The sequence below is a fragment of the Prionailurus viverrinus genome, chromosome B3 (genome assembly GCF_022837055.1).
Source record: "Prionailurus viverrinus isolate Anna chromosome B3, UM_Priviv_1.0, whole genome shotgun sequence".
In the NCBI taxonomy this organism is placed as follows: domain Eukaryota; kingdom Metazoa; phylum Chordata; class Mammalia; order Carnivora; family Felidae; genus Prionailurus; species Prionailurus viverrinus.
Genome location: NC_062566.1, coordinates 132,154,837 through 132,179,330, shown reverse-complemented (window position 1 = coordinate 132,179,330; position 24,494 = coordinate 132,154,837). Strand labels below are relative to the sequence as shown.

At 37.1% G+C, this 24,494-nt stretch overlaps 1 protein-coding gene across 9 annotated transcripts in view; it reads right to left on the bottom strand.

The window, feature by feature from the left end:
• Positions 1-23,460, bottom strand: part of UNC79 (unc-79 homolog, NALCN channel complex subunit) — a 226,044-nt gene extending 202,584 nt beyond the window's left edge. For 6 of the 9 annotated variants that reach the window (XM_047864600.1, XM_047864603.1, XM_047864601.1 and 3 more), the window contains exons 1-2: positions 12,609-12,774; positions 1,027-1,119 (exon numbers count right to left, since the gene is read on the bottom strand). In XM_047864600.1, the coding sequence (XP_047720556.1) occupies positions 1,027-1,119; positions 12,609-12,696 (181 nt within the window). In that variant the 5' untranslated portion in view covers positions 12,697-12,774. Of the gene's footprint in view, positions 1-1,026; positions 1,120-12,608; positions 12,780-16,110; positions 16,257-23,347 lie in introns of those variants that run through there. The other 3 variants (XM_047864606.1, XM_047864607.1, XM_047864609.1) reach the window with 1 other exon arrangement.
• Positions 23,461-24,494: the final 1,034 nt, after the last annotated feature.

The following is a 24,494-nucleotide window of genomic DNA, read 5'->3' as shown; positions in this document are numbered from 1 at the left end:
GATTCTGTGTCTCCCTCTCTCTCTGCCCCTCCCCCGTCCATGCTCTGTCTCTCTCTGTCCCAAAAATAAATAAACGTTGAAAAAAAAAATTTAAAAATAAATAAATAAATAAATAAATAAACATTAAAAAATTGTTTAAACACTTTTTAAAATAAACAACAATAAATTAAAAAATAAAATAAAACACTTTTCCCCCATCCTGCGTCAAAAATGTAATTATTATTTATTATGTAATTAAGCAGAAGATTGAAAACAGTGCCACCAAATTTGTTCACTTTCTATATAAACAATACATGAAAATTAAAATTGAGTTCATATCATAGCATGTGATGCCAACAGTCAGCCCCTTTTTCAGGTCAGTTTCCCAAAGTTCATATGCAATTATACTGATGAATGAAAAGCAAATTATACAGATGAAATGACACCAGTCCAACATGAGTCATAAGAGAGGAAATACAAGTCAAAACAACAAGATATTCTTCTTCATCTGTCTGACAGAATACAAACTTTGATAATACTCAATGACAGGTTACTGTACTCTCCTATGTAGTTAGCGAGACTACTGAAATTGTTTCAAGTCCCTTAACTTATTAATCCCTCTTTTATGAATTTGTTCTAAGGAAATAATTGGAAATGTAGTAAAAAATTCATGTTCAAGGATACTCGTGTGGCACTGGAGTAGCAAATTCACAAAGTATTAACAGTAATTATCTTCAGTCATTAGAATTGCAGATGATTTTTTACATTTCTAATTTAACTTATTCCTATATACTTACATTCAATTTCTAGTCAGTGTTCTAAAATTGCCCCAAACATTCAAAAAATATGACCAGCCAGCAAGATTACTGCTAATAGCAACAGGCAAGGTGAATTTATTTCAACCCGAAAATCTGTCTTGTAACACAACCCCAGTTGTCTATCCGCAAAGAAAATCTCTTCCCACATGAGAATTTCTAGCTTACTTATTTCATATCTTGTTTAACAACTGTTTCTGAAATTAGTCAAGCCATTCAAAAGGCCACTTACCTGGGTTGGATGTGTACTGCATTGCAATCATTAGCATGGATGATGCAGACAGATTAACATGGGCAGGAACGCCTTCTCTTCTTGAGGAACCCACTGAAACAAAAAATCTTCTGATTAGACACAATTAGTCTGTATGTATACTTCTTGTCATACAGCATGATAGCTGAGAGGAAACTTTGTTTAAAAGTCTGAACCAATTCAGTGGATATTTTGCACAAATAAAAGCACAAATTCTGTCCTAGCATACAAATATTACATCTGTCATCATCAATAGCACACATTTGGTAAGAATCTCCAAGGAGAAGAAAGAGTGCCAGAGTGTGATGTCATGGCTTTATCAGAAATATACTTAGATGCAATCTCTGCTCCCAAGATGTTTACATCTAGGTGGAAAAGAAAGAAAAAGCAAGATCCTCATGTGCCCAAATATAAAGGCATGTTGAAGGTTATCTCAATAAAAGTAAAAATAAAAGGTTTATTTATTTTGAACTCAACTTGAATGTATCACCTTTCAGAGATGTGAATGAAGTAATAGTCCACTTATAATGGGGACCTTATTAATTCAGTTACACAAATTTCAAATCACGTATTATTAAAAAAATTGTCTACTAATTTAAAAAATATTTTCAGCTCTCACATATCATTTAACAATTTTATTCAAACCTTTACATGTAACGCAGCAGCAGCGTCTTCATCACCGTGAGAACCACTTTTTTACTTTTCCAGAGCTTACCATCTTCATATCCAACTGAGTTGTTTGAAAGAATGCATTTTTTGAATCTGTGAATAACACTGTCACTGAACATTTTAACCTGTGCCACAAGTATTCAGTCACAAAGCAAGCTGGTTTCTTCAAAATTCATCTTGTAGCTGCGTATCCATGGTCTCCACATGATAATCACTTACATAACGCTTTTAAGACATCTGTAAGTGGCTTGTTTACGATGCATCCAGCACTATATTACATTTCTCTCTCTCTCCTTTTTAGTGGTATGTCAGGGAACTCCAACAAGCATTCAAAACTAGCACTGATGGAGGTCATTCGGGATAATACTCCACAGAGCTGCTGTCCCCAAAGAGTACTTTATTATTCTAACCAGTAATTGAGAGAGGGCTCACATAGAAGAAACTTTCAAAGCACTCAAACATAAAATGAATTCCTTTTCTCAGGGATAATTGCAGAAGTAGGTAGGAGGAATCTCTCCTTATAGTTAGGTTTGTGGCAGATCATCAAGAAAGCATGAGCAGAATGGTGTAGAGTGAGTATGACACCCTCAGTCAACCCTCAGTTTCCTCCACACAATAGAGGAAACCACTAATGTGGGCAACCACAAAAAAATCAGTTGACCCACAAATCTGCTTTATTTTATTTTTATTATATTTTACATTAAAGTGCAATACGTGGAAATAGTATCTCAACTCCGTCCATTAAGAATAAGGCAACTTATAATCATACACATGGATAAAAGAACCATTAAAACACTAGAAGGTTTGTCATGTAATAGAGAAAACAGAAAATTTTAACATGATTCTATTCTTTTCTTTAAGTAAAAGAAAGACTTTGAGCACCACAATGGATGGTTTACAACAGCTTTACAGACATAAGCAAACAAATAAAGAAAAGGGATCTATCATTATGTTCTATTTACCTGAATTTGCTTTTATTAATCACTCACAGCTGGGATGCTGCTACCCCCACCAAGCTGGTGATATTCAGGTAGATGAACTAGTTTGGCTGTGCAATATAAATGGGTACTAATAATTATACAAAGATATGCAGATCATGTCAATGCTCTTAGAGGGTAAAGTTGATTAATCAAATGAGATTAATCAAGGGAAGAGAACTTTGAGCCAAATACTAAAGAACAAGATGCATTTTCTCTCAGATTTAGCCAGGGAGCTTGTTAAAATTCAGCTTTGGGGCCCGTATCTAGAGTTTAACTCCATCAGTTTGGAAGCAGAAAAGGTACAAGTTTAGTAAGCACATCATGTGACTCTGATCAAGGGGGCCCTTGAGCCTTCTGGGAGAAGCATTACTAGAGGGACAGGAAATAAGAAAGGAAGCACTCAGTAAGGTGTCTAGATGTGGGAGCAAGAAGTGCATGCCCCGGTGCCCTTTGTTCAGGGCGGTGGCAGGAAAATCTAGTCTCTGACATACTCGGGGAAAAATAAATACATACCTTTAAATAATTATCTATATCTGTATCTATATCTATATATGTATACACATCTATATATGGTCCTCCTGGGACAAGTGTTTTCACCTTTGTTTAAATTCATCTGAAACTTTTTAATAATAAATGTTTCTAAAAAAAAAATAAAATGACTATTAAGGGAGTCTGAGAATCCCTGTGCCTGGAGGCCTTTAAAACTGGGAGAGATGCCCAAAATGTCTTGATGATTTAGGTGAAGTCTATTTGGAGACTAGCCCAAATGGCTCTGTGACCTTTGCATGTCCCTTTTACCCCTACAGAACCGTGCTCTCCGTCAAGTATGGTCAACCACAAAGCCAAAAGTGTTCCCCTGGTTCAAGCCCTAGGAAATTGGCTCCAGAACCTCTATAAACAGACAGCGCCTTGCAATTGCATAGCCTTCTGACAGACTGAATAAAATTACCACAATTCTAATTAATAAACATGCACAGGCACACATCATTTATTGAATCTTGGTAAAAAGACATGATGTAAACAGATGTGCAGCTTGTCCCCGTGCGGGTGTATAAAGCCAAAGCTACATACAGTGGAAGGAAGAAGAGAATTAATCCAAATAAGAAGATTTTATATGTAATATTGTGCTCAGGAAATACAATTAAAAGTTTTCAGACCTATTTCCTGATCCTCCAGCACCACCAGAACAACCATTTCTAACCTTTCCTCTATGAGCCATAACTCATAGGAGCTTAATCTGTTCCTGCATCTTATAGTTCCTAATGTACTATCCCATACAGCTTTCTTACATGATTCTCACCCAAAAAACAATGAAGTATATGGGGAAGGCCATTTTATAAAGAGAAATCAGATTATTTGCATGGGATCACCAACTTAATTATTAGGACGATAGCCCAGGTCACTTAACATCACAGCTAATGTTCTAGTGACTTATTCACTCAAAATTCATTTAAAAATTCAAAGAGTATTATTCCCATAGCTCCCATGTCCCAGGCATTGTTCTTCCCCTGGAGACACAGCTGTAAACAAGACAGGTAAGCCTTTGTCCTTATGGAGCTTAAATGGTCAAGTTCTGCCATCCAATATGGTAGCCACTAGCCACATGTGGCTATTTAAATTAATTAAACTTCAATTAAATTAAAAATTCAGTTCTTCAGTCTCACTAGATACATTTAAAGCACTCAGTTACCATATGTGGCTAGTGTACTAGACAGCATGGAGGTTTTTTAAACATTCCCATCATTGCAGAAAGTTCTATAGACAGAGCTGTTCTAGAGGAACAGGCAAACAAGTACCTGTGAAGAAATGTAAAGCAGGGCAAGGGAATAGGTAGAAAGTGATGAAGCGTCCTGATTTAGCTTGAGGGTAAGGAAAGGCATGTTGAAAGATGAGACACTTGAGCTGAGACCTAAAGAGAGTGAGGAAGAATCATAAGACCATCTGGGAGAAGGGCTACTGAGACACAGGAAAGCTTAGTGCCTTTATGAAACTGCAGAATGGCCAATGTGGATAGCATGCAGTGAACATAGAAGAGGCAGTAATAAAACAGTAAGGTCAGCAGTGGCCAGAGCACAGAGGGCCGTGTGGGCTAGGGAAGGCCATTGAATTTGATTTGTCAGAGTAATGGAAAGTGATGAAGGAAGTGACATGGTCTGATTTACATGTTTGGAGGATGGCTCTGGCTGTTTGGTAGAGAACAACTGTAGGATTGCCAGGAGTAGAAGCAGGAAGACTGGTTCAGAAACTACTGGACTGGTCCAGGTGAGAGATGGTGATAAGAAGTGGTCTGAATTGGAATATATTTAAATAAACCCCACTAGCCTTATTATTTTTTAAGGGGTAAAGGTAGGAGAGTCATCTGGGAAGAAGAAACAGATTCTGGTGCCATCCGACAGAACCGTTTCCTGTGCTTGGGCAGACTGCACTGCCTGAATTAACAAGCATCTCTGTGTAATCACAGGTATTTGTATTCCATGAGATACCTATGCCTTTTTTGAGCATAAGATACCTATGCCTTCAGAAGGGCCTATCAATTCAACATAATGGGAAGACTGCGACATCATGACCCAAAAGTCCATGCAGCATTACAATATTTGTAGACTGCTATATTAATGAAAATCATAGAGACAAGAGTGCCCATCAACAATGCAGAGGTGAAGTGCCTGACTGGCTCAGTCAGTAGAGCATGCAACTCTTGACCTCAGAGCTGTAAGTTCAAGCCCCATGATGGATGTAGAGATTACTTTAGAAAAATAAAATCTTAAAAAAAAAAAAAATGCAGAGGTGTTCTGTCAGATTCTATGTGATCAAAACCTATTCTGGTCATTATTGTTACTATACAACAAACTCTAGAGGGGGAAAAATCCCAAGCCCCAGAGGCTGGCCCCTTTTCCCAAGCTATGTTTAAAATAATAAAACTTTAGGACACCATATGAATTGGTACAGTATATTGGAATTAGTTGCAATGGGATTTGACATGTCCGTCACATGACTGTGGATTTGGTCTGTTATACATTTGTTTAACATGACACAATATTCAAAGGCCATTGCTGTATGTTATCTTCTGATCTTCACAACAAACATGGGCACAGGCAGGGGAGATCATGATAATTCACAATTTTACAGCTAAGGAAACTAAAGTTTGATGAGGTTAAGAGATTTGCCAATCGGCGAAAGACTACATAATTCAGTTCTTCTGGATTTCTATTCCAACATATTTCCACAAATTGAACAATAAAGCTCTTACAAAATAGTAAGACCTATTTTATAAAAACAATCATTAGTTAATAAAACAAATTTTATATCTAGAAGAATATTTAAATGTCATCAATATGTGGTGTTGGGTTCTGACTGTCTTTTTTTAAATATATATATTCATTGGGTTTTGGAGGATCACAGAAGCATCACAGGCATCCTCTGTAATAGTAGTAGAAGAAAAATGATCCAGGGCTAATGGCCTGGAACCAGATACTCAATTAACCCACACAACTGCTTTTAAGTGCAAAGATCTAAATGAACCTTTATTTTTCCTAAGGGTAAGTGATTTTTTGAGGAAATTTAAGTCTAGGCTACCAAGATACACTAGAAGAGTCTTTCACCAATATCATCGCTCAGTCTTATTATCATCTTTGAAATAACACAGCCTGTATCAATTAATGTTCATTTGGGATCAGCTTTTCTCTTCTTTGCCAATATCCATATCATCTTCCCAACATCCATATTTCAAGTTGGTCCACAAATCACAGACCCTTTATTGCAAAAAAAGAGGTTTCCATGGTGAAATGCTAATGACTTTTTCAATTCTTAGTACTCCTTTAATATTTTTAAAAACAAAAAACACAGCCTATTGCACACATTTGGAATAAAAAGAAGTATATCTTATTTGTGGAAGGAGTTAAAAAGAAAAGATTATGTCAGATGAAATTTTTATAATAAATTGCAGTTTTCTCTGCAGCATCTCAAAAGGAGTGATTTAAAATAAAGCCACAGTACTAGATTTATTGACAAAAATGATGGGAGGGTGTAACTGACAAACACGCACGGCCCTTACATGGAAAGGACCGTAATACTTCATTAGATCCACTTCAGAGCTTGGCGCTTCTTAGTCTACGTTCTTAACGACACTAACATTTAACACCTGAAAAACTGTCCACATTTTACATCTTGACCTTGTGAACACCACACCAAAGACATAAAAGCTGTCTTGTCTTGAAGATTTTATCAAATACTCAGAAAATGCAGCCTCCTTAATCCCCTAACATCTCCGTCCTGAAATGAAAACATTCTGGAAGAAGTTAAATGCTCCTCTCTCATTTCGGTCACAATTTCTAGACATCGAAACAACTTCCAAAGACAGAAACGACATGGATGCAAGCAACAGACACATATTCTCACATCAATTCCTTTACATGTGATTAATCTGGAACCCGATTCCCTCGTTCTTTGGGTCTGTGTCTTTGCAAAGAAACAAATACAAAAAAAAAAAAAAAAAAAAAAAAAAAACAAAAACACCTCAACGGGGCGGGGCGCCTGCGTGGCTCAGTCGGTTAAGCGTTTGACTTTGGTTCAGGTCATGATCTCGCGGTTCATGAGTTCCAGCCCCGCATAGGACTCTGCGCTGACAGCCCAGAGCTTGGAGCCTGCTTCGGATTCTGTGTCTCCCTCTCTCTCTGCCCCTCCCCTGCTCATGCTCTGTCTCTCTCTGTCTCAAAAATAAATAAAACATTAAAAAAAAACCAACACCTCAATCATTTAATAAAATGTGGTTTTAAAGGGTATTACTACTGGGGTGCTTGGGTGGCTCAGTCGGTTAAGCAACCGACTCTTGACTTCAGCTCAGGTCATGATTTTGTGGTTCTTGAGTTCCAGCCCCACATCAGGCTCTGCACTGACAACAGGAGCCTGCTGAGGATTCTCTATCTCCTCTCTCTCTGCCCCTCCCCCACTCGTGCATGTGTTCTCTCTCTCTCAAAAAATAAACTTTTTTTGAAAAAGGGTATTACTACCATTTATTTTCAAAGATTTAAAGGCTCCTCAACCCACAGGGATGGTAACAATAAATGGAAGTCACAAGTAAGAAACTAAAACCAGAGCAATAGAGATAAATGAACTAGATCAACAACTGGGTTACAGGAAGACATGTGCCTCTTACATAAAATAAGATTGATGTTATTTAACCTAGAATTAGTAAGCCAGAAATAACCTTAGAGATGGAACATGTTTTCCAAAACTCCCCTTTACAGCTGAAAACACAATGGAGCCCCAGAGACATTAACAGCTTGTTCACAATTTAAATGAACACCAAGTTAATCTACCAATAAGTATTAAAATTCGTACACATTTTGTAGACTCAACTTAATATTTTGTTCCCCTCAGTTGCCAAGGCTCACACATTTAAAGAAATAAGGATTCTAATGTGACTTTAAGACATGTTTTGGGGTCTGTGCTTCTAATTAAGTAGAAATTAATAACCAGGGATGAAGAAACAAATTGCCAGTCATCACAATGCTTGATCAGAGTGAAGCATAACTTCAGAGGCCTGATATATTCAATGCCTCTCCCTAAATTATTAACTTATTCCTAAGAAGGAGGGTAGAGTGAATTTAGATTAATTATTACATGGCACAAAAACAGACACATAGACCAATGGAATAGAATAGAAACCCCAAAACTAGACCCACAAACGTATGGCCAACTCATCTTTGACAAAGCAGGAAAGAACATCCAATGGAAAAAAGACAGCCTCTTTAACAAATGGTGCTGGGAGAACTGGACAGCAACATGCAGAAGGTTGAAACTAGACCCCTTTCTCACACCATTCACAAAAATAAACTCAAAATGGATAAAGGACCTGAATGTGAGACAGGAAACCATCAAAACCTTAGAGGAGAAAGCAGGAAAAGACCTCTCTGACCTCAGCCGTAGCAATCTCTTACTCGACACATCCCCAAAGGCAAGGGAATTAAAAGCAAAAGTGAATTACTGGGACCTTAGGAAGATAAAAAGCTTCTGCACAGCAAAGGAAACAACCAACAAAACTAAAAGGCAACCAACGGAATGGGAAAAGATATTTGCAAATGACATATCGGACAAAGGGCTAGTATCCAAAATCTATAAAGAGCTCACCAAACTCCACACCCGAAAAACAAATAACCCAGTGAAGAAATGGGCAGAAAACATGAATAGACATTTCTCTAAAGAAGACATCCGGATGGCCTACAGGCACATGAAAAGATGTTCAACGTCGCTCCTTATCAGGGAAATACAAATCAAAACCACACTCAGATATCACCTCACGCCAGTCAGAGTGGCCAAAATGAACAAATCAGGAGACTATAGATGCTGGAGAGGATGTGGAGAAACGGGAACCCTCTTGCACTGTTGGTGGGAATGCAAATTGGTGCAGCCGCTCTGGAAAGCAGTGTGGAGGTTCCTCAGAAAACTAAAAATAGACCTACCCTATGACCCAGCAATAGCACTGCTAGGAATTTATCCAAGGGATACAGGAGTACTGATGCATAGGGGCACTTGTACCCCAATGTTTATAGCAGCACTCTCAACAATAGCCAAATTATGGAAAGAGCCTAAATGTCCATCAACTGATGAATGGATAAAGAAATTGTGGTTTATATACACAATGGAATACTACGTGGCAATGAGCAAAAATGAAATCTGGCCTTTTGTAGCAACGTGGATGGAACTGGAGAGTGTGTTGCTAAGTGAAATAAGCCATACAGAGAAAAGACAGATACCATATGGTTTCACTCTTATGTGGATCCTGAGAAACTTAACAGAAACCCATGGGGGAGGGGAAGGAAAAAAAAAAAAAGAGGTTAGAGTGGGAGAGAGCCAAAGCATAAGAGACTGTTAAAAACTGAGAACAAACTGAGGGTTGATGGGGGGTGGGAGGGAGGGGAGGGTGGGTGATGGGTATTGAGGAGGGCACCTTTTGGGATGAGCACTGGGTGTTGTATGGAAACCAATTTGATAATAAGTTTCATATATTAAAAAAATAATAATAAAAATTAAAAAAAAGACTTCTTAGGAAGGGGGAATAAAAACAACAACAACAACAATAACAATAATAATAAAAGAGGTTCAAAAATAAAAAAAAATTAAAAAAAAAGATTACAAAGATGCTCCTCCTCACCTGTAATTCTTTAAAAATAATAATAATAAATAAGAATTCCTATGCCTAAATTTCACAGTTAACATAACTATACAATTCTAAGACTGTATTGATAAGCAAGCGCTTGTCAGGTTACACAAAACAAAAAAAAGAGAGAGAGAATGATCAATAATCTATTGCTTGAACCATACCATCGGTCTGCTAATGTTTCTGAATCACCATAAAATTTAGGCAGAAGACAGACTCTTTGCTTAAAAGACATGAAACTACAGGGGCACCTGGGTGGCTTGGTCAGTTAAGCGCCCGACTTCGGCTCAGGTCATGATCTCACGGTCTGTGAGTTCGAGCCCCGCGTCGGGCTCTGTGCTGACTGCTCAGAGCCTGGAGCCTGTTTTCGATTCTGTGTCTCCCTCTCTCTCTGCCCCTCCCCTGTTCATGCTCTGTCTCTCTCTGTCTCAAAAATAAATAAACGTTAAAAAAAAAATTTTTTTTTAAAAGACATGAAACTATAATTCCCTAGCTAAAATTAAGCTTAACTATAAAATAAGTAATGTAGCTTAAAGGTACCTATGTTTGCCACTATTATTACATAGCAACAACTTTAATAAGATGATAAGCACACAAAATTAAAAATGGTGAAAAATGGTCACTAGGAATCGAATGTGACCAATAAAGGTATTTTAATGGCACAAAAGTTTAGGGAAGGAGAGCAGTAAACTAACACTTAGTGAACACCTGGCATTGAGCCAGCCAGCACCTTACCAATTTCCAGGTGAAAAATCTCTGTTATCACAACCACCCAGGCAACTATTATGATTATTCTTCTTACATAGGTAAGGAACAGAAAGGTTAGGTAACTTGCCTAGGGCCACACAACTAGTTTGGCAGAAGAGCTGTGATTTAAATCTACATCTGTTTGGCTCCTAAATCCACAATCTTTTCAGGTTATCCACTGAAGTATAGATTGATTCATAATCTAATTCTTTTTTTGTTTTTTTTAAGAGAGAGAGAGAGAGCACACAAGAGCAGGGGAGAGGGGCAGAGGGAGAGAGAGAGAGAGAGAGAGAGAGAGATTATCTTAAGTAGGTGCCACGCTCAGCCCAGAGCCCAATGCAGGGCTTGATCCCATGACCCTGGGATCATGACCTGAGCCAAAATCAAGAGTAAGAAATTCAATCGACTGAGCCACCCAGGCACCCCTCGTAATCCATTTCTTTACAAAATACTTTAGAAGGATTTTGATCATAAAAACCAACCCAATTTGGCTTTCTCTATCTGCTCCCGTGTGTGGAAAGCCTATTAGAATTAATCTGCAACACTTCTCCAAAGAAGACATCCAGATGGCCAACCGACACATGAAAAAATGCTCAACATCACTCATCATCAGGGAAATACAAATCAAAACCACCATGAGATACCACCTTGTACCTGTCAGAATGGCTAACATTAACAACTCGGGCAACAACAGATGTTGGTGAGGATGCAGAGAAAGAGGATCTCTTTTGCACTGTTGGTGGGAATGCAAGCTGGTGCAGCCACTCTGGAAAACAGTATGGAGGTTCCTCAAAAAACTAAAAATAGAACTACCTTACGACCCAGCAATTGCACTACTAGGGATTTATCCATGGGACACAGGTGTGCTGTTTCAAAGGGACACATGCACCACCAAGTTTATAGCAGCACTATCAACAATAGCCAAAGTATGGAAAGAGTCCAAATGTCCATCGATGGATGAATGGATAAAGAAGATGTGGTATATCTATACAATGGAGTATTACTCGGCAATCAAAAAGAAGGAAATCTTGCCATTTGCAACCACGTGGATGGAACTGGAGGCTATTATGCTAAGTGAAATTAGTCAGTCAGAGAAAGACAAAAATCATATGACTTCACTCATATGAGGACTTTAAGAGACAAAACAGATGAACATAAGGGAAGGGAAACAAAAATAATATAAAAACAGGGAGGGGGACAAAACAGAAGAGACTCATAAAGATGGAGAACAAACTGAGGGTTACGGGAGGGGTGGTGGGAGGGGGGATGGGCTAAATGGGTAAGGGGCACTAAGGAATCTACTCCTGAAATCACTGTTGCACTAGATGCTAACTAATTTGGATGTAAATTTTAAAAAATTAAAAATAAAATTAAAAAAAAAGTCTGCAAAAGTGAAACAGAATTCAAATCAGCTCCACATTTATAGCAAACTTGCACATGAGTTGCGAGCCTTTTTCCAAAGTGTTTTCATACGTATTGATTCACTTTATCATCACAACATCCCTGTGATGGGAAGTTAATGCTAGCATCATTCTGGAGATGAGGTATCAACCATGTGAGATGCCTAACACCACACAGCACATTTACAAGTGAAGCTGAAACTAGGATCTATATGTCCTGACACTGTCTATTGCTCTTCCCATCACAACCTTCTGCCTTCAGGTGCAAAAGATAAGAATTTCTATACCTGAGGCAGCTCTCTCTCCATACTTTTTTCTTAAGTTACACAAAATACCATAGTTTCTATGTCAGTAATAGACTATGCCTTGATGTTTTCTTCCTACTCTATAAGATCAAATTATGCAAGTAAAACAATTCTAAGGTATAATCATCATTCATTTCTTTGATTCTCTCCATAATCATCATGCTGAAATGACAATTTAAATCACAGCACATGTATATAGCAAGTGATTTCATTATAATCTTGAAAATCTACAGCCTAAAACAGTGCAAGCAAATTCCATTCGTACAATACATTAAAAGAATCTAGTATTAGGTAAGATTGAACTTACATATAGCCATTGGTAGAAAAGATGTGCTAAGATATTCAATAATATCCTTGTGCAGAAATGGAGGAAAGGTAGCTAACGTTGATATCATCGTGTAGGGCAAAGTACTCAGAATATCATCATTGAGAAAGGGTAGCAAACATGTGGTTGTATAAAATATCGACTGTCCAAGATCTACAAAACAAAAGTGAGTAATCAGTCACTGAATATTTTGCCATTTAACAGAATATGCTAATTCTATATTTTTAGTTCTTATGAACTGGCTTAAATTGAAAACAGCTTTGCTCCCTTCTTATTAAGAGCTCTGAAACATAATGCTCAGTAGAGTGCATAGACACTATATTTGTTCAATAAATGACTGGTGAATAACTGCATTAAGAAATATAAATATCGATTTCATGAGCTTTTCCTCAACCCTCTATCAACCTTCAGTAACACTGGGTATTCCTATTATTTCTTGATTTTAGAAACTAAAAGGACTTTCCACGTGATCATGAATCCTAAAATGTTGTCTAGCATTCTTACCATCATTACATTTTACACAAAGTAACTGTGGTACAAAGATATTACATTATTTACCCAACGGAAGTTTTAGCAAAGTCAAGGGCAGGACCGGAAATAAAGCCAGGCTATCCCTGCCCCATCAACCAAAAAGCACAGTCTTCCTACATCTGGAGTGTTGAGCAATGAGGGAACATGCATCTTCCAGTACAGCAGCATATTCCGCAGGTGCCAAAGAAAGGAAGCTGTAAATGATGTTGTGTGGCCCTGTGCATTCAGTTATCAATTATCACAGAAGGATGTACTACCTAGTGGTAATCTTCCTATCAACATCTTTAAATGGGGAGAGGAAGAGTACCTACCTCACTTCTAGGAGGACTGTTAAGAGGCTTAAATGAGATTAATATAGAGTGCTTAACACAGCACATAATGTGTGCTCCACAAGTATGGCCATTGTTAAATATATTAATAGTGTTACTATTATTACCTGCACAAGGAGCAAAAATAAAGGGCATTCAAAAAAACCATAACTATTTAGCTTTAGAATGCATGTACACCAAATCCCAATATACTGAATATATCTTTCTGTTTTTAAGTAGGCTTCATGCCCAGCGCAGAGCCCAACACAGGGCTTGAACTCACACCCCTGAGATCAAGACCTGAGCTGAGACCAAGAGTTGGGTGTGTAACGGACTGAGCCACTCAGACACCTCTACTGAATATATCTTTTGATACTTCTGGATCTCCCAATTTGTGTGTCATCAGTCAGGACTTGACAAGGAAGATGTGGATCACTTTCCTGTCCACTATAAAAGAAAATTATTGGGTTTGTTTGTTTCGCAGCAGATTTACCTTCTTAGTGCAATTTTGATGCCTAATGTTATTTCCAACTATCATGGAATTAACCTGCCATCTCAACAAGCACATCAACTGACAACAGAGAGGATGAGGCCACCTGCACACTGGTGAGTGAGGGTCAGTCAACCTTGGCCTCAAGCTGATAAGACATAAAAGTCATAGGTTGTTTTACTAAGAATTAAATGAGGCTGTGCATAAAGGACACCTTAGCTGCATTGTAACGTAGTTATAGAACATTAGTGCTGAAAGGGGCCTGAGAGCCAATCTGGAATATCTTTCAAGTGAGGAAGCTGAGGCCCGGAGAAGGAAAGTGAGGGTCCAAGATCGCCTGACAGCTGGTAGCTGAACTGTGTCAAGAATGCAGCTCTCACCAGTGCACAGCCCTTCCCCCCCACACACCCCCCGTGGAGACACCACCTCGAGCCCTGGAACGGTAGTTCACACGCTCAGTACACAAGAGTCACCCATAGAGCTCAGTAAAAATTTGGATCCCTAGGACACACCCCTCAGCGATGCTTATTCCTAAATCCCAGTGTGGGACCCAGAATTCCATATTCAAGCTCCCTCAGTGATTCCAGTGTTGTTAGGAAACACTGCTGAACTGCTTTTTTTACCTCTAAGGGAGAGTCTAGTTTTTTCCTCTCTTCTAAGAACAGAGAACACAGTCTACAGATAACAGTGAAGAGTAAAGTCGCAACATAGTTGTAGGTAAAAAGCAAATATATACATCATTCCCCCTGAAATTGTTGTAATTTAACACAGTTAAATTGCAGTTAAATGGATTGTGAGTTATCAAACTGAATGCTTTTTATCTTAATAAAGGGGCTCTAACACAGTGGCCCAGCCCAGGACCAGGCAGGTCTACAGTGACCTCAGGACAGGTTGTCACAAAGGAAAAGTACTGATGAGACCACCACCACAGTAAGCTCTGGCAGTCTTATGTTCAGAGAGTCATCTCTTTGAAATTCTGAGTGGGTACAGGGATCACAGTAAAAGTGACTGGGCTCAAAACAACTATAAAGTTACACAACAAGCAAATTTACAAATTTCTACATTTTTTTATATTCACTATAATACAGAACTGTAAATATAAGAAAAAAAAACAAATTCAACAATCATTTCATCATTTTTAAGAAAGTAGTTTTTTTTTTATTTTTTAATTAGGAACACATCTTAATAAACCATTAAGCATTCTCTTAGGAGAGCTAGCTGCAAGTAAAGGGCGAAATAACTCCCACAACTCACTCATTTCCCAAATTCCAGTTTTTCTGTATAGTGAAACTTTGGGTATCGTACTTCCAGAGACCAAATTATCAGTGTTTTCAAGTTAAAATGCTGTTTTAACCAATGTTTTAAACATTCATTCTCTGGAAAAATCCCTTTTCTTACTGCATGGTTTTCCATTTGATTCTCACAAATATAATACTGAATAGTTAAACAAGAGATATTGTACTCCTTTTTATGGGTTAGAAAATGGTAAGCAAGTGAGATCATGACATTGGCTAAAACACACTGTGGAAAGGGAAAGCATTAGGCAAAGAAGCATGCTCTCAGGTCACTGTCCCGAAGCACCCCTAATAGTGTGTAGTATATGCCACATACAGCTTGTAGCAGCACCATATATCATACCGACCGCCAACACTTTGTAATAATAACCAGCAATCGCTGGTTAAATTTGGAAGAGTTCTTAGAGATTTATTCTTATCGAACCTCCCGGATTTAAAAGACAGGAAAAGTAAGTCCCAGGGAGATTCTGTGATTTGCCTCGAAAAATCACAGGATTAGTCAGTGGATTTGACGTGCCCTTCAGGCTCCATCTCTTACATTTTATGGGGGGCAGGTTTCTAAATCTTAGCCCACAAATCATAATTCCAACAAGCACCTCCATGATAAGCAGGTAAATTCCCATTACAGCTCTTCTCGTCATTCCAGCCCACTCCCCTCCAAATGTAGGCCGACCTGGGTAACATCCCTCTGGTCATAAATGAGCGAAAAATGACAGGATGGGAAAAGCCATAATTAAGTTTCCATATAAGAAGGGCTTTAGCCACACAAAGACCTTTTAAGCAATTTATTACAGTAACAACGGTTTCCAGCATCCATAAACATACATATACATTCTAAGAGATTTTGATTAAATGCTCACCGTGTTGGCCGTGCTGGAGTAAAGGAACTAGATCCAGAAGAGTCACCAAAGTCACGTAGAGGCCTTGATAGTCCAAAGAAGGGTAGTCTGACAAGTGAGCATCACGACTTTGCAGGCCGCGTTCAGAGGGAGCATCTCGCAGGACGCTGTAAAGGAGGGAGCGAGTAACAGTAGGGTTGATGGAACTGACCTGCGGTCTTAGAGATGGGGTGAGTGGGAATGGCACAGGAAAAAGACACATGGTCATGGGCACTGTCAAATTGGAGGCATCTTGGTTTTCCTTCTTCCCTGTGCGGGACAAAATGCTGTTGGGGGGACAAGGAAAAAAAAGAGACAACAAAGACACAAAGAACAGCACATTACATTGAAATGACACTCTAAAACAAATAATAAAACTCCAGATATATCCCACATAAGATGCAATTGCCACACCAGCAGTGTCTACACATCGAGTAGGGGTCACATAGCTTCGTGCTCAGAAATACCAATAACGCATGGTTTCTTTCGTGGAAATTGCATTGCATCTCATGTGTTATCTGGTTAGTAAGGAGCAAAAATATAAAAATGCATGTTTCAGTGCCAAACCCATGTTTTACAGTTTATCGGTTTGGTGAAGGAGAGGTTTCCTCGAAGGAAAAACAATGGTTTCATCTAATGAATTAGGGCTTTTATACTAATTAAAACAAGCTTTCAAGGCAAAAGAAGTTTTCAGCTAGACTGCCTTAATCGGGTAAACAAAAACCTGCAAAATATAGGTATGGCACTTGCAGAAACATGTTTTAGCAAAGAATAAACATGTGTGTTTATTAAGAAAGTCTTAAAAATCACATGTTTATTGCATCAAAATAATGTCTATATGTATATTATGATACTGTTTCATGACATTCTATCAGTATCATTTGAGATAATGAAGTTTAAACAGGCATATGAATTTAGAAATAATACATATTTCTAAAATGTTAGCTAAACTACATTGGAAAAGCTATAAAATAATATATAGTAGATGGTCCGTAGCATATGTTTGTGAACTAATGATAATGGTTATTTATGTGTGTTTTTTTTAATTTTGCATGTTGGGGAGGAAACATTTTATTTTATGAATACAAACATTGGTTTATTAAATAGTTACCTTCAAAGTTCTAAAGACTAGGCAAGCAGTATCTGCCATATAGCTGCACATCATACAATAGTATCTTATATATTACTGCTGCTACTTACGTTATTATTCAACAAAACTCACTAAAAACTAAAGGAAAGATAATTTAGAAAGTTAAAAAAAAAGTTTAATGGGAATAAAAATAAACTCTAGAAATAAACTAGCTTTCTTTTAGCCTTCATTTTTAAATAAAAGCCTTTTAGTAAAAGCAATAAAGCAGAAAACTTGTTAATTTAAAAATAGAAGAAATAACTGCTTGGCCAGATGTTTTAAGTTTTTAAAATTAGGTTTACTATTTATCATCAAAGACAATAGTTATACATTATAATGATAATCTCTGCTGCGCTTACAAAGTGCTTTTATATAGTACACTTATATGTGAATCAAAATAGATAACAATTTATAAATGTTTCATTACATAAAAATAACCTTGTTTTACACTTACTCTATGTGCATCAAACATTACTAAGTTCTTAGTTAATGATATTACATTTACAATTTTACAGTGGTGTGAAGAATTGGTTAGTGTCGAGCATGCTTGCTATTTCAAATTGACATTTATTTTTATTTACTCTTAGTGCAAAATATGTTACAATGTAAGAAAGATGACTACATGCTTTTTATTTTCCATGTGCCTAATTTACCTCGATTTCCTTTGTCTTCTGTTACCCAATGTCCAGGGAAAAACAATTAATAATAATAAAGATAATTTCAGAATAGTTATGTAATACTTCTTAGCAAGAAATAACTTAAGATTTAGTGGTGTTTTTTTTTTTACTTTTAAAGGGATTAAATTAACCTTTTTTGTGTGTGATGTATTTATCTTAAAGTAAGATACATATACTTTATACTTTACAATGGGATAATATCAACATTCCAGTACCATCAGATTTTCCATCAGACTTTATAGTTTCCTCATATAACTTGATTATTCCTAAATGTACCACCTTTAAATGTTATGTTCTTGATAAGCCCAGTCACCAAAAATCTATTTGAATCCTGGAGGATTCTATCCCACTGAAAATTCCTTTAGAATCATAATGGATATAAGTTAGAAATACTATTTCCCAAATTTCAGTCCTAACCAAATTTCAGTAGTTAACCCTACTACCTACATCTTTTCAAAATTACAAGATGTGGATCTTCTAGATCTAGTGATATAGAAAAACAACATTTTGCCTTAGAGAATAAAATTAGCTACATGTCATATATTAATGCTATCCTTTAAATTAAGTACCGTTCTGTCATCAACTTTTCCTTGGTGGGGGAAATATAGCACATTATTTTTTTTGAGTATACTTCAGTATTGTTCCAAAGTTGGATATAATTTAAGACACTAGTCAAATCAACTTTGGAGACTCCATTTTGGTATTTTTCCCTTCCTGTATATGTGGGGTTCCCAAATGATAGCAGCAACAAGTTCATACATGCAGGGAGGGAGAATGTCAGCATTGAAACAGTAAAACTTCTCTCTCACTGCCTCTAGATTTAATAAGTAGGTGAGGTTGAGGAAAAAAATGGCTGAAATGAATTATCCATGAAACCAGTTTTAAATTACCATTCATGTTTCAATGTAAGGAAATGTTTTCATTTGTGGTAAAACTTAAGAAGGGCTCATGAATCAATGTACAATGCATTGTGATTTTATGATGTTTTGTGAAGTTTATTCAGAAAAAAAAAAAAAACTTATTTCCCCAACCAAACTGTCTAACTCGGGAATGATAAAACCATCTACCCCATCTAAAATTCTTTCCCAGAGGACTATACACCCAACCAAAAAGAACATTAAGAATGCCCTGCTCAGAAGAGTTTGACCCAGCAACCAACTTTTCACCTTTCCTTTTCCCTCCTGAGATCCTCTTTATCAAACGTTTACTTCCAACATCAAGAGGAACCAAGAGAAGAAGACCCCTGTGGGTATGGAGAAAGATGAAAAGTTGCCCTGAGGTATTTATAGCACACAAAAATAATACATCAAATAAACTTTCTATAAGCTTATAAATTTTGACATCTTAGTTGAATCTATACACTAAATAAAATTTACTTTATCATGCGATACTCTAAAGCTACTCTGTGGACTTCAAATCAGTCATTGGAAGGTCTGTTTTCTTCCTAAGCAAGTAAAAATTACAATTCAACTAAGCTTATTGAACTGAGACTAGAATCCCTTTTAAAAAACATATCAAACATTTTCTAAAGAGTTAGCAGCAAGTAGTTTTCCCCAAACATAATGATTGTTAAAAAGATTTTATGCACAAGCAGCTGGAATGGCACCAGAAGAGAGATCTGGGGGAAGGAATTCCAAAAGACTGCATGACATAGGAAGACTGGAAACCTTTAAATATTCTGCCAGGTAAGAGGCAAGATCCTTAAAGAAGAACTTAGATATTTTAAATATGGCCCCAGAATGCTTTCAATGTAAAATGGACAGACTCCTCTGTAGCAATGAGGGGGGGATTAAACTAGATGATCTTCATAGTTCCTTCTAATACTAAAAGCAAACAAAAAACTAAACTCTGAAGTTGTGTGTAAATTGTGTGTCTGTTCCCATACTTAGGTCCCTACTAAATTAAAATGAGTACAAGTTAGCACTCAGACAAAATTTTACCCAGTACCCCAGGTCACTGCTAGATGAAATAATGCTCTAGAAGGGTTACTGCAATGGATAAAATCTGGACCAAAGTCAACTCAATTCAACAAATATTTGTTGACCCTCTTCTAAGGACCAAACTCTGCTCTAGGCTCAAGGGTTAGTAAGCTGAATACCACGTAAGACTCATCTTCTACTAACCTAAAATTTAGGGAACCCCCATGAACTGCAATGTGAGTCTAATTAAGAGCTAAGTGAACAGATGTGGACTATTCAACCACTGATATAGTTAATTACGGTAACACATAATCTCTCCTTTCCTGTGGATTAAATTAATTGAAGTTAAACACCTAGGCTAATCTCTGCCTTTGGGAATATGTACAAAGTCTACTGAAATCAGTAAGAGTCACATGCCACACATGAATACCAGAGGACTATTCCTCTAAAAATGCAATTCTGACTCAAATGAAGCTGCTGGTACTTCAAGTTGCAGATTTTACTCAAAATAATAATAATTTCAACTTATTATAACTTCTTGAGAATATCCAAATAGACAGAGGGTTACTCTGTGAGAATTCGTCTCTAATTCTTTCTTCTTGTTTCTTTCCAAGAATCTGCATTCTGAAAGCAAGAAGTGCTTCTGAATGTAAAAGTCGTCTAAAATGCAAAGGGAACCAACTTGTTAGTGAGTAGAAACTCTTACTGTCAATAATCTTGGACACCAAATACCTAGACCATCTTATCTGTCTTGAATTTTCTAATAGCATAAAGAAAATTAAGAAATATAATATTATTATGGATATATATACATCAACAGTGAAAGTGGTCATAGTTTGGTCCAATGTAGGACAATAGTTGTAAGTTCTATTATTTCCAATAAACAAAAGAAATTAAAGAATTTTGCGTTGGGTTTTGTGGGGTTGTTGTCGGGGGGTTTTTTGGTGTTTTTATTTATTTTTGATTTTTGCTTTTTATTTTTTTAATGCTGAGGTAGGCAAAAAGAAGAAAGAAATTGCATTGGGTTCAGCCCAAGAGTTGAAACCTCTAAGCACTGAAGTTCAGCCGTGACATGTTATACTTCTTACTGTTTTCTTTCTTCTTCCTACTTCATGTGAGTGTGTCCTATAGGCTATCAACTCTGCTCTGACTTACTATCCACAACAAATTGCTAAGTGAGAGACAGCTAAAGCATCTGGGAATTAAAACACTATCCAGATCACCTCAAGTACAGCTCAATTTAACTTTCAAAAAGTTGGCAAATCTTTGCACTAAGCACAGCCTTTCCTCCCTTAATCTCAAGGAAAACCAAAACTATGCCAAGAACTCATAATGGATGCTGGTATTCCCAAAGGCCAAACCCAAGTATTTACTAAAAGAAGTGTCTTTGCACCATGATAACTAGTAGTATGAGGGAGAAGCAATAGAGTGTAATTATTGAGAGTATGCTGTGGATTAAAACCACCAGGGTCAAATCCAGGTTCCAATGCTGACTAAATAGGTGACTGAGCAATTTCTTTAACTGCTTTACGCTTTAGTTTCATTATCTGTAAAATAGGTATAATACTACATTTATTTCATATAATTATTATAAGGGATTAAATGAGATGACATGTATAGTTCTTAGAACAGTGTTTGACACATATAATTACTAGTATTATCATACAATATTGCTATGATAATGGTAGTTATTGTTAATACTACCATTAGAAGCAGCTGCTGATATTGTCTCCCTTGAAAATGGTGGAACTTAAGAAACACAACAGATGAACACAGGGTAAGAGAAGGAAAAATAAGATAAAAACAGAGAGTGAGGCAAACCTTAAGAGACTCTTAAATACAGAGAAAAACTGAGCACTGCTGGAAGGGAGGGGAAGGGGGCATGGACTAAATGGATGTTGGGCATTAAGGAGGGCACTTGGATTCTACTCCTGAAACCAATACTACACTGCATGTTAACTAACTTGAATCTACATAAATAAATTTTAAAAAGAAAATGGATTCAGCTCAATGGCACAGAATCTTCTCCAACAGCTATTTGAACAAACTACCTTAACACCAGTTTTATCATTAAAATGCTATGAACCATGATCATATCCTAATAATCCATGGCTCAAGAAAATGGAAACTTCATGTCTTGCAAACATGACTTCAGTATCCTAAATTTCCAAACTTTCTGACACAATGACTAAGACTTAAGCAGTAGGCTTCAAAGTGCCAACAAATGTCACAGTTTCTTTGCAAAGTGAATTCAGAATCTGCTTGCTACTGAAAAAAAGCCTCCCACTTTGAGAACTTCCAGAATTTGTGATAAAGGACAATGTTTCCCGTTGAGAACCTGACCTCAAAGACAAAAGGAGAATTCAAAAGAGCAGGATCAGATGCTTGTATATCAATATAAACAAACTGATTATTTCAATGAACACTGAGCAAATAATCCCACTGCAATTTGAAAAGAAGGGAAATAGCCTCTACTTACTAAGCAAGTATGAAATCTATGAATCTGATACACAGAATCCCTTTAATACAGAATAGGGACACCAAGTGTTCTAAAGAAGACAAGATACTCCAAAGAATAAGAAGAACAAAGATCAGGGCTGTAGAAGACGAGCAGCTGACTTAAACGCGTGAAACTTCTTTCTACAAAGCATTCAGACTGCCAAAGGCTCGCCTTGCACGAGCGGGGACTCCAGGACAACTACACTCAGTCGGAATTGGTGTTCCCTCCCTAATACCTATCTCACAAAAATGCTGCTGTTACACAGCAAAAAGAAATAGTAGCAAGTCAAGTTGTGTGTTTCCAATATCAGATTTGGAGTGAGAAGATCATGGTAATGGGGAGACCAAGCCTTAGAATGTAATGGAAAGTGAAGCGTTCCCCTTTATTCTTCAGTGTTATTTTCCAAACAACGGAGTCTTTACTTGAAAGGCTCCCCTTGTTTTTCCTAAAGAGATCCTGTCTCCATCTTATAGTAAAAGCATCCAGGATTTGTTTTTCATTCCTCGTCCTCCTCAGAATTTCCACATCAATTGTAAAGCACGTTGAACACTTGAAGTGTGGCACAGATTGTTATTACCATACATTATATTTCAAGAAACAGGAAATACTATTGATGAACCTAAAACACTACTTAATTCTGATTTTCTTTAAGACCATGTTTCTTATTAATTTTAGCAATGTAAATTCTCCTGTCAATCTCATTCTATATTAATGCCAGACATATAACCTTTATCACTGTATAAATCTCTTGAAAAGACATAAAGTGGAGGAAAGCAGGCGGTAGCCATGCAACCCTTTTTTTTTTTTCAGTTAGGCCTGTGAGCTGACCTGCTATATACATACACCCAGAGAACTTGAGTCCAGACTCTTCTGGCAGAGCACTAGAAAACATAAGGCCCTTCAAAACTTTCAGTGCGATAAAAGTTTAGGTCCCAATCAATTCAGCAAAACTACCTAATAATTCTTTTGAAGTAGAGGATATTTTAAGGCTTACCTTAACAAGGTCTGAGAAAAGTATTTCAGGGTGTTTGCAATATCTGTTCCCGAAGGTACAGGATAAATGTTGTGAAGAACCCGGTTATGATATTCCTGTAAGTACCGGATCTTGGAAGCAACTAGATAAAAGCAAAACAAAAAAAAAAAAAAAAAAAAAAGAAAAATTATCTTGTAATATGTATTAGGTACACAGCTTGTTGGGTTTTCTTTTAATGATTAGATACAGGAATTTAATTAGTATTTTAAGGAAAATATGCTGAATTTTATTGGAATTCCATGATAGAAACAATTTAAAAGATCTTTAATTTCTTATAATTGTATCCAGCACACAATTTTTTTTAAGTTATCTGGCTTAATATCCTATTCACAAATCTTCCATAACTTTTTTTATCACTAAGAAAGGCAATGCTCCAAATCATTGTATAATCACCCCCAAGTTAGCTTCTTATTATCAAAATAATAATATATATAAATCTCTGCCACCAGAGAATTATATTTAAGATTGCTTAACTAAAACTGAAGGAGAAAACTCAAAGGTCTTTCAACAATACTCCAAAAATCCTGAAATATAGGGAGTCCGTTGCACAATGGCATCAGTCAAAATCAGATTTTTAACTCAATGTGATCATAAAAGCACGTAGTGTGTTTACTGAATGTTTGAACTGTGAGAATACGTTAAGAGGAGAGTAACTTGGTGAGTGTTGAGTAAGAATATAATGACTGGATAGTAATAAAAATATGAACAATAAATGTCACATTTTTCCTTCCAAGGAGTTTCATAAATTAGAAAACTTCCTAATAGCTTTTCTGAGCAGAGCTGCTCAGATCTTCTTAAGATGCAGGAGGGACTCAATGGGCTTGTTTACCCTCCTAGACCTACCTGGAGTCACCAGCATTGTCCACATTCCTGACCTGACCTTTGACCTGGCTGCAGTGAATGGCCCAGTGCTAGTCATTCCTCTTTGCAAATCCCAAGGGGCCATGGTGATCACCGTCTCTCAGGTCTCCTCTTCCACAGAGCTCTCAACACTGTCCATTTGTCCTTTCAATCTTTAAGGCTACCAAGGGAGCCTTTTAGGTGGTATGGCTCACTGTCAGCAGTTAACAGAAGACATATCAAGTCCTGGAGAAGCAAGGTCTTGCTG